Here is a 17344-nt window from a genome sequence, read left to right as displayed (position 1 = left end):
GGGGAAGGAGCGCTCCTGCTTGGTTCCTCCTCTTATACCTGCTGCCAGGGTCAGAGCTCGCTGTGGACAGGGAATGTGTGTTCATTGTTAAACTGAACTCTCCCTAGAGCTTAGTACAGTGCTCTGCACACAAATAAATACATTGAATAAATACAGTTAAATGAATGAATGAACTGGGGAGGAAGGAGGGTCTGCCCCTTGATGTTCACTCCTTCCTAAACTTCTGCTCTGAGAGGGGCAGCCTGTTCTGGCTGGCACACACCCTCCCCCACCCTCACTAAGGGATCACTCAACTCTCCGTTTCCTCATGAAGCCACAGACCCCTGCCTGATTTTGGCATTTTCCTCCGACCACTAGGAAATGCCAGCAACTACTGGGAGGAAAGGGAAATGTCAACTGACAGGTGTGTCTGTTCCCAAGGCCAGGTTACCCCCAGGTGCTGATCCCCTAAACCAGCTACACTGCAGGCCCCCGGGGGGTTGGTCCCGGCTACATCTGCTGGCACCAGAGGGACAGTCCTGGCTTCAGTACAGGCCCCCGGGAGGCAGTCCTGGCTATAACTGCTGGCCCCCAGAGGGGCAGTCCAGGCTAGAAGGCACAAACGGCTAGAAAGAGACTTTAAGGCACTACAAGGCCAGCTTTTATTTCTCCATCCGCCGAGAGGTAGGCAGTCAATGGGAGAGACAACAGACAACCCAGGTAAGAGTACTCTGGCCTGTCTCTCTCTTCCTTCCTTCCTCCAGCTGGCCACAGCTGCTTCTTCAGGAAATGACCCAGACACTTAGGTGTTCCGCGGCCTCACAGGGACGTTGACCCAAGCACAGACCAAGTGACCATGGACAGTGACAAGTCCACGGGAATCTCTCCTGGCCTGCACAGCAGTCCACAGGAATTGTCTTTTACAGAAAAGTCTTCCGATCGGCAAGCCTGCACACTTCCCCCAGCCCGCAACCAGCCATGGGCAAGAGCTCCTGCAACTGGAGAGCCCCAGTCACTGGGGTGTGGGTTTCTTGGGCAGCTTGAGATGTTTCCAGCGCCTTAAGACCACCCTGTGCTTCTCCGTTTCGGTCTTTTCCTCCAGCACCTCTCTCAAGACTACCCTCATGATGATCTCGCTTTCAGAGTCTTTTCCGTCTCCGATCAGGAGGTCCAGGGTGTCTCCGACTTTCACCTGAAAACAAAGCGATCACACTAAGGGGGTGGCAGATGGGGTGGGGGACAGGGGGCTGCAGCCCTAGCCATCCGGCCACTCCATTTGGAGCCTGGTCCCTGGTCAGAGGTTGGATCTAAATCCCTCCGAGAGCAAACAAGAAAGAAATGAGAACAGAAAGCTAGATACCTTGAGCCCTGCCTTATCTGGCACCCTTCTCCACCGCCCACTGCCCCCACCTTCTCCCATCACTCCCTTCCTTGGTCTCTCTTTACAGGTCAGAGCCAGGCAACACCCAAGCCTCTCCCTCCCCCAGCTCCTGGAAGGCATCCCTGCCCGCTTGCAGAGCTCTTTTGTGTCACACCATGACGGGGACACAAAACAGTGTGACAGCTGTTTGCCCCCAGCTATTGACATGAGTGTTTCAAAACAGGAAAGATGCTCCCACTCCTGGGTATTTCAGGAGCCCCCAAGGTACTGGCCAGACCAAAGTGGAGGAAGTTATTGGCGGGGAGCTGGAAGCCTCACTATTCTCACAGCCCTCACCCTTCCAGTCTAATTCCATGCTCAGCTCAGAACAAAAATGAACCATTTTTACTCCGTCTGCATCGGGCTACAATTGGCACCTGGCTCCCGGCAGGAAAATAACAATGGATCGGTGGGACTGTGACATAAAATGACCTTCTCCTCCTCCTCCTCCTCCTCCTCTTGTGTCGAGAGTTTCAGTGTCCCCAGAATGGCCTTTTGAGAGAAACCCAATAATGTGTTTCCACCCCAGGGACGCCAAGTCCCTCTGTGGGCTCAGCTGAGCTCCTGGAGGAACGAAGGGAGGCCAGAGGTGGGAAGTGGTGTCTCAAACTGGAGGGGCTGTAACTATTTGCTTCACGGTTGATTCCAGGATAAGGTTCAAAGCCTCTCACCGTTCTGCTTTTCTTCCACAACTTCTCTCCATTCAGCCTGAGTTCACCTTTGTAGAACGCATCTTCCACTTTGCTTTAAAAGAGAAAGGACAATGGTTTTAGACTCCACTGCACCCAAACTGGCAGGGCATCGAAGTGAGACCCCAGCCGGAGAGCAGTGAAACATGAACTTCCATAGCAGCCTGCCCTCGACCCAACCACCCCCCACCTGGCAACCCAATCAATCAGTCAATTAACGGTACTGAGCGCCTACTGGATGCAGACCACTATATTCAGCACTTGGGAAAGTCCAGTATAGTGTGCAGACCTGCTTCTTGCCCTCCCTCCAGGAGCTTCCAGTCTAATTTACAATCCTGGAGGACGTTTCTGAACAGCGGAGACGGCTTACTCTTTCGAGGTGGTCCGATGCCAGCTGTGTCTGCTGGCCTGACCGCCAGTCCATAATGTGGGGTGTGAGTCTGACCCTCCTCCAACCTGGGGCCCCATGGCACCCAGACTCAGGGACACCCTCAATCCCCCATTGCCACCCCTTCCTTTATAGTCTGCCAGCAAGCCAGGGGCACCAGAAGCCCTCTATGACCTGGCTCTCTCTCATGATTAAACAGCCGGGAAATAGGGCATCAAACCCCCGTTCGCCTCTACCTCCCTTCCGCCACTGCCACCTCTAGTTCCTTTCCTGCCCCCCACCTCCCTCTTCAAATACACTTAGTGTGGAAAGTAGGCTAGAGAGGGACACATTAAACCAGACTCTGTGTTTGTGCCCTTCCCACTTCCTTAAAATACGGTCCAAAGACAATGTAGCCTTTGCCCTGGCTGGTCCTTGTCAAGGTGTTGGTCTCCCAGCCCAGAGGGCGGGACTGAGGCACTAGTGGAAGCCAGCGTATGGTCAGGGGAAGGGCACGAAGCGACAAGAAGCCCAACTCCCCCAAAGATATTTACAGCTGATTTGAGGATCTGAGGTTTAGACAAGAAGCATTTTTAGCTTTTGCAGCTGTCCCAGTGACCGAGGGCTGGCCTGGCACATTGAAGAAGATTCGTGAGCCAGTGCCTGACCTCTCAAGACCCCCCAAGGCCCAGTCCCAGGAGATGGAAAGAAAGCAGCAGGCGGCGGGGACAGACGTGCTCACCCCGCCTAGCCTGGAGAGGCCCCGGAAAACTCACTTCCTTGCAATGTCTAAGCCCGCCTTCAAGATGGCATCATAACGGAGGGACGGCACCACCTTGTCCAGATCCTTGTAATCCCTGGTCACATGGGGGTCATTGTCCAGCAGGTCCTCCTGCTCGCTCCAATCTCCCTCTTCAGGGGAGTCTTCATCTTCCTCTTCCTCCTGTTGTTGCAGAGTCCTGTTCCTGGCCTTTCTGGAGCTCTTGTTACTCTTGAGCCTTGAGGAGCTCAGGGTCGGGCACAGGGGTGACACGGCCACGGGCCTCAGTGGTGATCCGCGGGGGAGGCTGGGGAAGGGCGCTCGGGATGTGGACGCATTTAGCTGGTGGCTAGAGGAGCAGATGCCGTGGCTTAGGGAGGGCCAAGGGCGAGAGGGAGGGTGTCTTCCCCATGGTCCGATCCAGGCGCTGAATCTTCCCAGAGTCCACACGGGCAGCCGCCTCCAACTACTCATGGTACCACCCGAGGGGCAGGCCCAGAGCCAGCCGGCCTCTGGAACAGAAAGTCTAGAGCCTAGAACACAGTAATAATTAATCATTGTAGTATTTGTTAAGCGCTGTGTGCCAGACACTGTACTAAGCGCCGAGGTGGACACAAGCAAATTGGGTTAGACACATTCCCTGTCCTACATCGAGCTCACAGTCTCAATCCCCATTTGACAGATGAGGTCACTGAGACACAGAGAAGTGAAGTGACTTCCCCAAGGTCACAGAGCAGACAAGTGGCAGAGCCAGGATCAGAACCTACGACCTTCTGATTCCCAGGCCTGTGCTGTATCGACTATGACAGAGATGGAACAATGGGCTCGAAAATCCCCTACACACCGCTAGTCCAGGTGTCTCTGAAATCTCAAGTCAAATGACCACTCATGGTTATGTGACATGTGTCTCCCAGGCAGCGAGGGTGGGCGCAGAGGCTGGCTATGGAGGGTTGGCAGGGGTTGGATGTGGGGGCCAGGTCAGCACCCCTAGATCTCTTCTCCTGGCCTTACCGTTAACTGGGTGCTTGATTTAGACGTGAACGGTAGGTAGCCGGGGCCGGGTCTGAACCTAAAGTCATGGATTTTTCCTGGCACTTTGCACAACAAAAGAAACAACCTGAGAAGCAGCCATGGTTTAATGGGTAGAGCCCGGGCCTGGGAGTCAGAAGGACCTGAGTTCTAATCACAGCTCAACCACTTGCCTGCTGTGTAGTCACTTCGCGTTTCTGTGCCTCAGTTACTTCATCTGTCAAATGGGGCAAGGACTGTGTCCAACCTGACAATCTAGTATCTACCCCAGTGCTTAGTACAGTGGCTGGCATATAAAAAGCTTAACAAAAATGTTTTTGTTTTGTTTTGGTTTTTTAAAAGGGGCTTGGTTGAATCAGTATTGGCTGCTGGGCAAGTTGTTCAGCTCTCTCACTGCCATGAGTGACTTCAGTGTTGGGGGCAGCCGGGACACCAGGGACCACTCGAATGACAGCACCCACAGCCCCTCAACAGGCAAAGCCGTGGTTTCTAATCCTCCCCGGTTGAGCATGCCCTTGAATTAACTCCTCTGTGTGGGGGCTCAATCCCAGAGTTTTTATGGGTCAGCTGAGGACCGCCTGTCGTTCTCGACAGGAGACTCCACCACCAGCGGCATCAATGCTGTGTGCAGAGCACTGTACTGGATGCTTCATAGCATACGATAAATATTCAAGGCATGGCCCTTGACCTCAAGGAATTTAGACAGGAAGGAGGACAAGAGGGTCACAAGTTGTTTACTTATAGTGGCAGGGGGAATCGATAAGCAGCGTGGCTCAGTGGAAAGAGCCCGGGGTTGGAAGTCAGAGGTCAATGGGTTCTAATCCCGGCTTTGCCGCTTGCCAGCTGTGTGACTTTGGGCAAATCATTTCACTTCTCTGAGCTTCAGTTACCTCATCTGTAAAATGGGGATTAAAACTGCGAGCCCCATGTGGGGCAACCTGATCACCTTGTATCCCTCCAGCGCTTAGAACAGTGCTTTGCACATAGTAAGCGCTTAACAAATACCACCATTATTATTATTGCGTGGCTACTCTGTACTCAGTACCCCTCTAGACTCTAAGCTTGCTGTTGGTGTCTACCAACTTTGTTATACTGTATTCTCCCAAGTACAGTACAATGCTCTGCACACTGTAAGCGCTCAATAAATAAGACTGATTGATCGCTGAGCACTGTACTACACACTCTGGAAAGTACAAATGAGTTAATAGACACATCCCTGCCCTCGGGGAGCTTACAGGTTTCTGAGGAGAAAGGAGAGAGTGGGTGTGACCACCCATCATGCTGGGTCTGGGGTCACTCCCGCTACTGCTCCCTCCATCATGAAAGGCAGCATGGCTTAGTGACAAGAGCACGGGCATGGGAGTCAGAGGACGTGGGTGCTAATTCCGGCTCTGCCACTTGTCTGCTGTGTGACATTGGGCAAGCCACTTAACTTCTCTGTGCCTCAGTTACCTCATCTGTAAAATGGGATTAAGACTGTGAGCTCCACGTGGGACAATTTGGTTACTTTGTATCTACTCCAGCGCCTAGAATAGTGCGTGGCACATCGTAAGCGCTTAACCAATACCATCATTATTATTATTATCCTGATCCCTGGGGTGGCACTTCAGTGTAACCTTGGGCGGTGTAACCTTGGTTAATCCACTTAATGTCCCTGTGCCTCACTTCCCTCATCCGTAAAATGGGGATGACGACTGTGAGCCCCACGTGGGACAACCTGGTGACCTTGTATCTAGCCCAGCACTCAGAACAGTGCTTGGCACATAGTAAGTGCTTAAGCAATACCATTATTATCATCCTGACCACCCCCCAAGGGCGTCACTTCAGAGAAGCAGTGTGGCTTAGTGGATAAAGCGCAGGCCTGGGAGTCAGAAACCCATGGGTTCTAATCCCGGCTTTGCCACTTGTCAGCTGTGTGCCTTTGGGTGAGTCACTTCACTTCTCTGGGCCTCAGTTCCCTCATCTGTCAAATGGGGATGAAGTCTGGGAGCCCCACGTGAGACCCCCTGATGACCTTGTATCCCCCAGCGCATAGCACAGTGCTTGGCACATAGTAAACGCTTAACAAATACCATTATTATTATCATCCTGACCCTCTCACCCACCCAGGGTGTCACTTCAGAGAAACAGCATGGCTCAGTGGCAAGAGCCCAGGCTTGGGAGTCAGAGGTCGTGGGTTCTAATCCCTCCTTGGCCACTTCTCAGCTGTGTGCCTTGGGGGCGAGTCACTTCACTTCCCTGGGATGTCAGAAGGGGATGAAGCCTGGGCGCCCCACGTGGGACTCCCTAATGACCTTGTATGTCCCCCCCGAGCTTAGCCCAGTGCTTGGCACATAGTAAGCGCTTAACCAATACCATCATCATTATTATTATTATCCTGATCCCCTGGGCGGCACTTCGGTGTGCCCTTGGGCAAGCCACTTAACATCCCTGTGCCTCGCTTCCCTCCTCTGTCAAATGGGGATGAAGCCTGGGGGCCCCACGTGGGACCCCTTGATGACCTTGTATCTCCCCCCAGCGCTTAGCACGGCGCTTGGCACATAGTAAGCGCTTAAGAAATACGAATATTATTATTACTCTCATTATTATTCAGTGCCCCGGGCGGCCAACGACGTTGCCCAAGGTCACAGGCGTAGGGGCAGCGGCAGGGCCCCCCGCAGGCCGCGCTCCCCGCCCGGCCCCGATGGGCCCCGCTTTCCCGGTGGGGTGGGATCGGATCGGATCGGACGCCAGGGGCCATTACCTGGAGGCGCGTGTGTCCTGTGCCCACCGTGCCCACCGTGCCCTCTGGACCCCCTGCCCCGCTCCTGGGTCCGGTCCTGAGTCCGGTCCTGGGCCCGGCCCCGGGAGCAGCCGAGAGCGGCCGGCTCCGGCCTAGAGCGGCCCCTCGCCGAGCGCTGCCGCAGCGCCCCCTGCTGGAGTCTCCGCCGTGGAGGACCCGCCCTTCTCCCACCTCCTCTTTATCTCCCCTCCATTCATTCATTCAACGGTATTTATCGAGCGCTTACTATGTGCAGAGCACTGGACTAAGCGCTTGGAATGGACAAATCGGCAACAGATAGAAACAGTCCCTGCCCACTGACGGGCTTACAGTCTAATCGCGGGAGACAGACAAGAACAATAGCAATAAATAGAATCAAGGGGTGTACCCCCTCCCCTCCTGGCCTCATCATTCCTGCATTCGGTAGTATTTATTTATTTATTCATTCATTCATTCGTATTTATTCATTCATTCAATAGTATTTATTGAGCACTAACTATGTGCAGAGCACTGGACTAAGCACTTGGAATGGGCAATTCGGCAACAGATAGAGACAATCTCTGCCCATTGACGGGCTTACCATCTAATCGATAGTAATGGTGGTATTTAATAATAATAATAATGTTGGTATTTGTTAAGCGCTTACTATGTGCAGAGCACTGTGTAAGCGCTGGGGGAGATACAGGGGAATCAGGTTGTCCCACGGGGGGCTCACAGTCTTTATCCCCATTTTATAGATGAGGGAACTCAGGCACAGAGAATAATAATGTTGGTATTTGTTAAGTGCTTACTATAAGCCGAGCACTGTTCTAAGCGCTGGGGTAGACACAGGGGAATCAGGATGTCCCACGTGGGGCTCACAGTCTTAATCCCCCTTTTACAGATGAGGTAACTGAGGCACAGAGAAGTTAAGTGACTTGCCCACAGTCACACAGCTGACAAGTGGCAGAGCTGGGATTCGAACCCATGACCTCTGACTCCAAAGCCCGTGCTCTTTCCACTGAGCCACGGTGACTTGCCCACAGTCACACATCTGACAAGTGGCTTAAGCACTTACTGGACTAAACGCTTGGAATGGACAATTAGGCAACAGATAGAGACAATCCCTAACCACTGACGGGCTTCCAGTCTAATCGATAGTATGGTGGTATTTGTGAAGCACTTACTATGTGCAAAGCACTGCTCTAAGCGCTGGGAAGGATACAAGGTGATCAGTTGTCCCACGTGGGGTTCACAGTCTTAATCCCCATTTTACAGATGAGGTAACTGAGGAACCGAGAAGTGAAGTGACTTGCCCAAAGTCATACATCTGACAGGTGGCGGAGCTGGGATTAGAACCCATGACCTCTGACTCCTAAGCCCGGGCTCTTTCCACTGAGCCACGCTGCTTCTACACTTGGTACAGATGAGGTACGATGTGCAGAGCACTGGACTAAGTGCTTGGAATGGACAATTCGGTAACAGAGAGAGACCATCCCTGCCCATTGATGGGCTCACAGTCTATTGAGCGCTTACTGTGTGCAGAGCACTGGACTAAGCGCTTGGAATGCACAATTCGGCAACAGAGACAGTCCCTGCCCAATAATGGGCTCACAGTCTAAACGGGGGGAAACGGCAAGAGACAGGCCTTGGGAGTCAGAGGTCGTGGGTTCTAATTCCCCCTCTGCCACCTGACTGCTGTGTGACCTTGGGCAAGTCACCTCACTTCTCTGTGCCCCAGTCACCTCATCTGTAAAATGGGGATTAAGACTGGGAGCCCCACGTGGGGCAACCTGATTATCTAGTATCTACCGCAGGGCTTAGAACAGCTCGGTACAGAGTAAGTGCTTAACAAATACCATTATTATTATTACTGTGGGGTTTGGCTAGGAAAAAATGCAGTGCTGCCCTCTGTGGAACTGGAGCGAGGACTAGACCTCAAAGGTGACTCCATGAAGCTGCAAGATGGTGGGGGGCAGTGGGGAGAGAGGTAATAATATTAATAAGGGTATTTTTAAGCATTTACTATGTGCCAAGCATTGTTCTAAGCACTGGGGTAGATCCAAGGTAATCAGATTGTCCCACGTGGGGCTCACAGTCTTAATCTCCATTTTACAGATGTGGGAACTGAGGCACAGAGAAGTGAACTGGCTTGCCCGACGTCACACAGCAGACAAGTGGCGGAATTAGAACCCACGTCCTCTGACTCCCAGCCTGTGCTCTTTCCACTACGCCACACTACTTCTCTAGCACGTTGTAGCACGTGGCCAGAGTGTTGTGCACTCACCACCCCTGCACACCCCACACACCCCACAGACCCTGCACACCGCTCAAGCCCTGTCCTCCATCCTTTGTCCTGTCCCTCTTTCAACTGTATCAGGTAGCTCCGGCTCCGTGGCATCACGTATGGAAGCGCCAAGGCTTGCACAAACACCGGTGTGAAACGTTAGTCACGTGTTAGATTTTCAGAGCGGAGATAAGAGAAACATTATGTGTTCTATCAACCAAGCGTACGCTATTGAATGAGTCAGATGGAATCACCCTCGAGTTTAAAATACAGTAAGCAATTTGTTCATGATCACAGATACACTGTGTGTGGGTTGTGTCATTTCTCTCTTGCATTAAAGTGCCAGCAGGAAGATCACTCAATCAATCAATATTACAACAGACTAAATGCCAACCTTGCATGGGATCATTGTCAGGAGGGCCGTATCTAGAAGTGCGCTTTACTCTTGGATTATTCTAAATCAAATTGGTCGCTGGTCTGCTTTCTCATGAATATTTTATTTGGGTATCTTTTCTCCTTGTCAGAGAGCAACTCTGGAAGTCTGGTAACTGATGAGAAACTTACCGAGTGGCCTCTGGGGCTTAGAGGCCAGAGGGGCAGCAGAAGCTCACAGGGCAGAAAGGCGATGTCAAGAGAACAGAGAAGACTGGGCTGGGTGGACAGGTGATGGCCTGGGCTGGAGCCGGGCGGCTCTGTCAGGGAACCTGGCACTTCCCAGCTGAGAGGTGCCTTGGAGCCACCACCCCCAGCGGGGGCGAGTCCCTTTCCTGGGCAGCACACATATTGTACTGGAGCTGGCCTGTGGGTCCAGGGTGGCTACTGACCATCCCTGGGGGCAATGGGCAAGCAGAAGCATGTGACAGCATATGTATTTGGCAGATTATAGGAGAACTGAGAACATTTCCATAAAAAGGACAATTTGCAGATATTGTTGAGCCTGACCCTGTTTTTGTCCTCCTCCTTCTCTTCCACCTCCACCCTACACCCCACCCCTTACATGTGCATAATAATAATATTAATAATGGAATTTGTTAAGCACTTACTATATGTCAAGCACTATTCTAAGTGCTGGGGTAAATACAAGATAATCGGGTTGAACCCAGTCCCTCACCCACGTGGGGCTCACAGTCATTAATCCCCATTTTACAGATGAGGTAACTGAGGCCCAGGGAAGGTAAGTGACTTGCCCAAGGTCATGCAGCAGACAAGTGGTGGAGTCGGGATTAGAACCCATGACCTTCTGACTCCCAGGCCCATGCTCTATCCATTATGCCATGCTGTTTCTCCTATTCTTATACACATACACACAAATGTCCACCCTCCTCCCCCACCCCCCAACACCCAAACCACACACACACATACCAGGCAACAGGGAATCCATGCATTTTTCTGCCCGGGCAGTGCCCCAAGGGATTATGGTTTGCGCGGGTGGGTGAAGAGGGAGGTGGAGGCAATGAGTTGTGACCTTGGGATTGAGCAGGTGGCACACCCAAACCAGGGAACAATGAGGCACTGATAATACAGGAAGAGCCAGGTCAGGCTGGCCACTCCCTTTATGTTCCTGGGAGGAAGGCCTGGGCTGGCGGGGGAGGAGTGGTCATTGGTCCAGTTTTCTGCTGGACAGCCTGGTTTGCAGCTGGCCTGTCTTTCTTTTTATATTCAGCCCCCTGCCTCCCTCCAGCCCGGCTCCCACCCCAAGGTTCTGTGACTCGGAAGCGGCACCCATGTCCACGTCGCCCGCTTCCCAGGAACACTGTTCAGCCCAGGAACAATGTGTGTATCCAGGAGTTCCCCTGGAGAAATGTTCTAGGTTCAGATGAACTCAGTGTATTCCCTATTCCCTTAAAATAGCATGAGTGACTTTTGATGTGGTTTTCCTAGCAGGACATGTGATGTCACATGCTCTGCGCACAGTAAGTGCTTAATAAATACAACTGAATGAATGAATTGAATGAATGAATCTGACATGTTTGAGTGCCACCAGTGGCCAGCTGAGCTGGCGAGGATGGTGGTGAGGGAGAGAAGTCTGGGTCCTGACTGGGAGGAGCAAGAGCTGGGGTTCTTAGCTATGACTGGGCCTTCTGGGCCCCTGCAGAAGGGGCAGTAGAATCTGGGGCCTGTGAGGAGGAGGAGGAGGAGGAGGAGGAGAGGGAGTTAGAAGAAGGAGTGGGTCTTTGGCAAAAACGGAGACACCTTATTGGGACCTCTAACTGGATCACCCAAATGGGTAACTCAAATGGGGTAAACGGAGGCAGAGAAAATGCATCAGCTGGAAATATCCCTGCTATTGCTGTGGGTTTGCCAGGGGCAGTTTTTCATATGATTATCCTCAATCTCTGGGTCCATAATCCCATGATCAGATTTCAAAATTTGTCCTGATGGCCCATAAAGGACTTTTTCATTCATTCAATTGTATTTATTGAACACTTACTGTGTGCAAAGCACTATACCAAGCGCTTGGGAGAGTACAATATAATAACAAACGGACACATTCCTACCCACAGTGAGCTCAGTCTTTCCCCACCAAGCTGAATTTCTGGGGCAGGTCAGTATGGATATCAGTGTCTCTCCTGGTTCCCTTTCCCAGAGAGGAGGGTGGAAGGATTTTTCACTTTGCATGGACTGGGGGTGCATGTATACAGGTGCAGGGACGTAGGTGTTTGTGTTGGCATGGGAGTAAGTGTGGGTGTGGGGGTTTTATGTGGGTGTGCAGGTGCACCTGAATGTGCAGGCATGTGTCATAAAAGGCTCGGGTCCTGGAGAATCCTCAGGGAAGGTCAGAGCACTCCCTTTTCTGGGAAGGATAAGTATAGAAAACTGTGGGCCCAGAGCATTGCAATTGGAGTCCACCCTGCAGCTGGAAATGGCAACACACCAACTGCAGAACCACTCTGGTCCACGTCCGCTAGACTCACAGACTCTGGGCTGCCATTGGTGTCTCCCAAGCTAAGTGCCGTGGAACTGGCCCTGCCCAAGCCCTCAATGGCTCTGAAACCTGTCAGACCAGATGGGCACAGTGGCTCTCCCAAGGCTTGGACACGCCATGGCCACAGGAGAGAGCCAGCTTTCAGGAGAGGAGGGGCAATGGAAAACCGGGGTTGAAATCGATTTGCCTTTCAGCGGCTAGCCGTATTGCAATTGCCAGAGGGGAAAGCCAGAACGTGACTGTCCACCAGTCAGAGAATGAGACGGCTGTGATGCCAGGAGTCCCAGCAGGGCAAGACTCCCTGGTATCTGGGGCCCTTGGCTGCCATGGGCTTGAGTGCACACAAGCAGACTTTTTCCTTGCTGGCAGGTGATCTTGGCATCTCGTCGATGTCTGCGTCTTTTTCTACATTGGCTGCAACGAAACACACAGCCTTGGAATGACGTTTTGGATTTTGCCTTAAAGAGTAACTACTGCTGCTGCTTCCTCTCTACTTGCTACTCCAATAGGCTCTGAGAAGCAGCATGGCCTAGTGGATAGAGCACGGGCCTGGGAGTCATTAGGAACTGGGTTCTAATCCCCGCTCTGCCACTTGTCTGCCATGAAGTCTGCCTCCTACCCCTTGACCAACCCTGACCCTGCCCTGCTGTCCACACCTTTGCACCTGCCCTTGTCCCACACTCCTGATGCTGCCCACTCATATTCTTCAAGTTTTTTAACTCCATAAACCAAAATTAAAAATAAAAATAGGTCCAGAGTGGCATGGAATATAAAGTAAGAAACGCTGAATTTTTCTCTATGTGTCACATTAGTCTTTACCATATATCTATGCCACTAGTGACTATTAATCGGGAAAACAGACTATAGAATAATTATGCAGCAATTAATCAGAAACAAGCACACAAACACCACAGTGAATAAACAAATAATTTAAAATAATTAGTAGTGATTCACCGACTCCAGAGTTGTCATGGCTAATAAGGAAGCTGAGAGGACCCGCTGCCTAATTTGTGAAGGCTTTTTCCTTTTAATCATCTCTGTCACTGCTGTTAGTCTGAACAAAATTGAGCCTGAGGGGCAGGCCCCAGGAACAGAAAGAGAGTACTGGCTTCTGTGGGGGCCCACCCTAGGACCTCCAACCCCTCAAGACCCCCTCAGGACCCTAGCAGGCCAAGGTTCAGAGCTCTCGAAGGGTTCAGAATATTCTTATTTCTAACCTAGGACAATTGGCAGAGAGATTATAATTGGCTGAGCACTTCAGGAGGAGCCAAGAAAAATTACCTATGGGGATCTGCAGAGACTTCCCTCTTGAAGGCGCTAATTTTAGTGCTCTTTCGCAATAGCACTATTGAATTTTTAATGTCAGGATTTCTTTAACCACACTCTCACCTACAAAGTTTCCTGGGCTTAATCACCCCCGGCTTCCTCCCTTGCCATCTGGGAAGAATTTTGTCTGATTTACACAGAGTGATTAAAACCGATTCCAATTTAGAATTAAATAATGTTAGGCTGTAAAACTCCTTGAGGGCAATGATTATGTCTTCTATCTATTGTTCTCTATCAAATGCTGAGCACTGTGCTCTGCTCACAGTAGGCACTCAGTAAATACTATTGATTGATGGTCAAGGTAAATCTATTTCATTCATGCATTCATTCATTCAAACGTATTTATTGAGTGCTTACTATGTGCACAGCACTGTACTAAGTGCTTGGAATGTACAATTTGGCAACATATAGAGACAATCCCTGCCCAACAATGGGCTCACAAGTCTAAAAGGGGGAGACAGAGAGCAAAGCAAAACAAATTGATGGCATTAATACCATCAAAATAGATAAATAGAATCATAGATATGTACACATCATTAATAAAATAGAGTAATAAATAATATATACAAATATACACAAGTGCTGTGGGGAAGGGAAGGGGGCAGAGTAGAGGGAGGGAGTAGGGGCAATGGGGAAGGGAGGCGGGGCAGAGGGCAAGGGAGGGCTCAGTCTGGAAAGGCCTCCTGGAAGAGGTGAGCTATTTCTATAATGACAACATAAGGTGCCATTTTGCCGAATGGGATATGAAAGGTAACATTGAAAATTGAGTGTTTTTATATATTATGTAATAGCATCTGGTTCAAAAGATTTTATTATCGGTACATATTTGCACTGCTACATATTTGCATTGCTACTTGTGTATGCATTGATTTTTTTCAGTGTTTTAAATTATGTTTATATTGTTTTGGTTCCTTTTTGGATCTTGAACACATCAGTGTCCTTCACATTGTTTGTTACAATAATAATAATTGTGCATTTGTTAAGCACTTCCTATGTGCCAGGCACTCTATTGAGCACTGAGGTGGATTCAAGCAAATCTGATGGATGGAGTCCCTGCCTCACATGGGGCTCACAGTCTTAATTCCCATTTTAACAGATGAGGTAATGGAGGCCCAGAAAAGTGAAGTGACTTGCCCCAAGGTCACATAGCAGACAGGTGGCTGAGCCGGGTTTAGAAACCAGGTCCTTCTGACTCCTAGGCCCGCGCTCTATCCACTAGGCCATGCTGGTTCTGCATTTACTACTCTTCTTTGAGGTTCCCTATTTCCAGGGAACCAGGTGAATGGGGTAGCCACTGTAGATTTCTAAATAGAATTTCATCCTTAGTTTATTATGGGCGTTATTAAGCTCTTACTGTATGCCAAGCCCTGAGCTTAAGTAAATTAAGTATATAACAACCAAATTGGACACAGTTCCTGTCCCACATGTGGAAGAGGGAGGAAGCAGGGGTAAGAGGGTCTCATCCCCATTTTTAGGTGAGTACGCTGAGGTCCAGAGAGGTTAAGTGACTTGACCAGGATTGCACAGAACATCAGTGATGGGGCTGAGACTAGAACCTGGGTCCCCTTGATTTCCAGTCCCTGCTCCCCACACGAGGCTGCCCTACTTCCCGAGTAGCTTTTGGCAATCTAATCCATTTGGTTTTCATTTTAATCATTTAATATTCCAGGACAGACTTCCCTCATTGGACAAAACATCATCTGAAAGACGGCGTCTGCATCTGTTTTGGTTGTAATGAAGTGTGGTCTTGGAAAGAGTCGTGTTCACAGATTGAGAAAGGACTTCATCTCCTTTGAAATGGTTTACGATGAGATTTGGGCCATGTTTCAGGATTAGTGAAACAGGAGAGTCAATGTATCGTTCCTTTTCTATGTCACTGAATACTACGGCTTGACTTGTGAAAATTTCAAACCATTTTCTCCTCCCTCCTCCTCCTCCCCTTCCTGCTCTCTGCCTGCTTCCTGACTCTGACACAGAAAAGAGAATGAGGAACAGAAAGGAAGACAGGAGCCCAGCCTACACGCCTGTGGATTGATTCATAGCAGGGTGGGTAACTGAAATGTGTTAGGCCTGAGTACCATTGGGCGTTAAAGAGCACCTGGGCTACTGTCAGAGCCCGCGATTGCGGCTGCACCTGTGAGCTCAGGGCACCATTCAATGCCAGCCTTGGAAGCACTGAATGCCATCCAGATGCTTCGGAAAGAGGTTCCCATGGGCGAGCTCCCACCTCCTAGCAGGAGGGGTGTGCCACACACCGCTGCATTCCAACAGGATATAGGGTGAAGAAGGAAGTCGCGGACTCACCCAATGCACTCTATCCTCAGAATGGAAGCTTCTTCTGGGTAGAGAGTGTACTTGTCCGCTCAACTGTATATATTTTCATTACCCTATTAATTTTGTTAATGAGATGTACATCACCTTGATTCTATTTATTTGCTATTGTTTTAATGAGATGTTCATCCCCTTGATTCTATTTATTGCTATTGTTCTTGTCTGTCTGTCTCCCCCGACTAGACTGTAAACCCGTCAAAGGGCAGTGACTGTCTCTATCTGTTACCGATTTGTACATTCCAAGTGCTTAGTACCGTGCTCTGCACATAGTAAGCGCTCAATAAATACTATTGAATGAATGAATGTATGAATAGTTACCACTTCCCTAGCACCTAGTATAGCACATTGTTCATTCACTCGTATTTATTGAGTGCTAACTGTATGCCAAGCACTGTACTAAGTGCTTGGGAGAGTATAATATAACAAGAAACAGGCACATTCCCTGCCCATGTGTCTAGTAAGCACTCAATAACTACTGTTCATTCAATCGTATTTATTGAGTGCTTATTTTGTGCAGAGCACCTTACTAAGTGCTTGGAAAGTACAATTCAGTAATAGAGACCATCACTGCCCACAATGGGCAATAACTACTACTACTACTACTACTACTATTACTACTAATTATGGTATTTGTTAAGTGCTTACTATGTGCCAAACACTGTTCTAAGCACTGGGGAAGATACAAGCTTAAGTATATACCAGATAACCAAATTGGACACAGTTCCTGTCCCACATGTGGAAGAGGGAGGAAGAAGGGGTGAGAGGGTCTCACCCCCTTTTACAGGTGAGTACGCTGAGGCCCAGAGAGGTTAAGGGTTAAGTGTTAAGGTTAAGGCCCAGAGAGGCCCAGAGAGGTTAAGGTTGTTCCTCGTGGGGCTCACAGACTTAATCCCCATTTTACAGTTGAGGTAACTGAGGCCCAGGGGAGTGAAGTGACTTGCCCAGAGTCCCACAGCATAGAAGTGGCTGAGCCAGGATTAGAACCCCCACCCTCTGACTCCCAGGCCCCGTGCTCTTTCCACTAAGCCACATTGCTTCTCTACTATGGCTAGTCGATCATATTTATTAAGCACTGTGCTAAGTATAAGGGAGTTGGTAGACACATTGCCGGCCCACAGTGAGTTTACAGTCTAGGGGACAAGGTTACCAGCTTGATGGAACTCAGGTACAGCTCATTTATAACAATAATAATAATAATGTTGGTATTTGTTAAGCACTTACTATGTTTAGAGCACTATTCTAAGCGCTGGGGTAGATACAGGGTAATCAGGTTGTCCCCCGTGAGGCTCACAGTCTTAGTCCCCATTTTCCAGATAAGGTAACTGAGGTACAGATAAGTTAAGTGACTTGCCCACCGTCACACAGCTGACAAGTGGCAGAGTCAGGATTGGAACCCATGACTCCGAATCCCAAGCCGGGGTTCTTTCCACTGAGCCACGCTATGCCCTGGCCGGCGGGGGAGAGAGTCCGTCTAGACAAGGGAGAGCACT

At 50.1% G+C, this 17344-nt stretch overlaps 1 protein-coding gene across 1 annotated transcript; it reads right to left on the bottom strand.

Moving 5' to 3' along the window:
• Positions 1–614: 614 nt before the first annotated feature.
• MTRES1 (mitochondrial transcription rescue factor 1) lies at positions 615–7090 on the bottom strand. The gene is made up of 4 exons (XM_001511821.6): positions 6988–7090; positions 3232–3748; positions 2071–2143; positions 615–1171 (listed from the first exon to the last, which is right to left on the bottom strand). The coding sequence occupies exons 2-4, from the start codon at positions 3687–3689 to the stop codon at positions 992–994; spliced, it is 711 nt and encodes a 236-aa protein (XP_001511871.1). The 5' UTR covers positions 3690–3748; positions 6988–7090; the 3' UTR covers positions 615–991.
• Positions 7091–17344: the final 10254 nt, after the last annotated feature.

This window comes from Ornithorhynchus anatinus, chromosome 19, assembly GCF_004115215.2.
Source record: "Ornithorhynchus anatinus isolate Pmale09 chromosome 19, mOrnAna1.pri.v4, whole genome shotgun sequence".
Classification (NCBI taxonomy): domain Eukaryota; kingdom Metazoa; phylum Chordata; class Mammalia; order Monotremata; family Ornithorhynchidae; genus Ornithorhynchus; species Ornithorhynchus anatinus.
The sequence above is the reverse complement of the archived record's forward strand: the minus strand, read 5'-3'. Positions and strand labels throughout refer to the sequence as shown.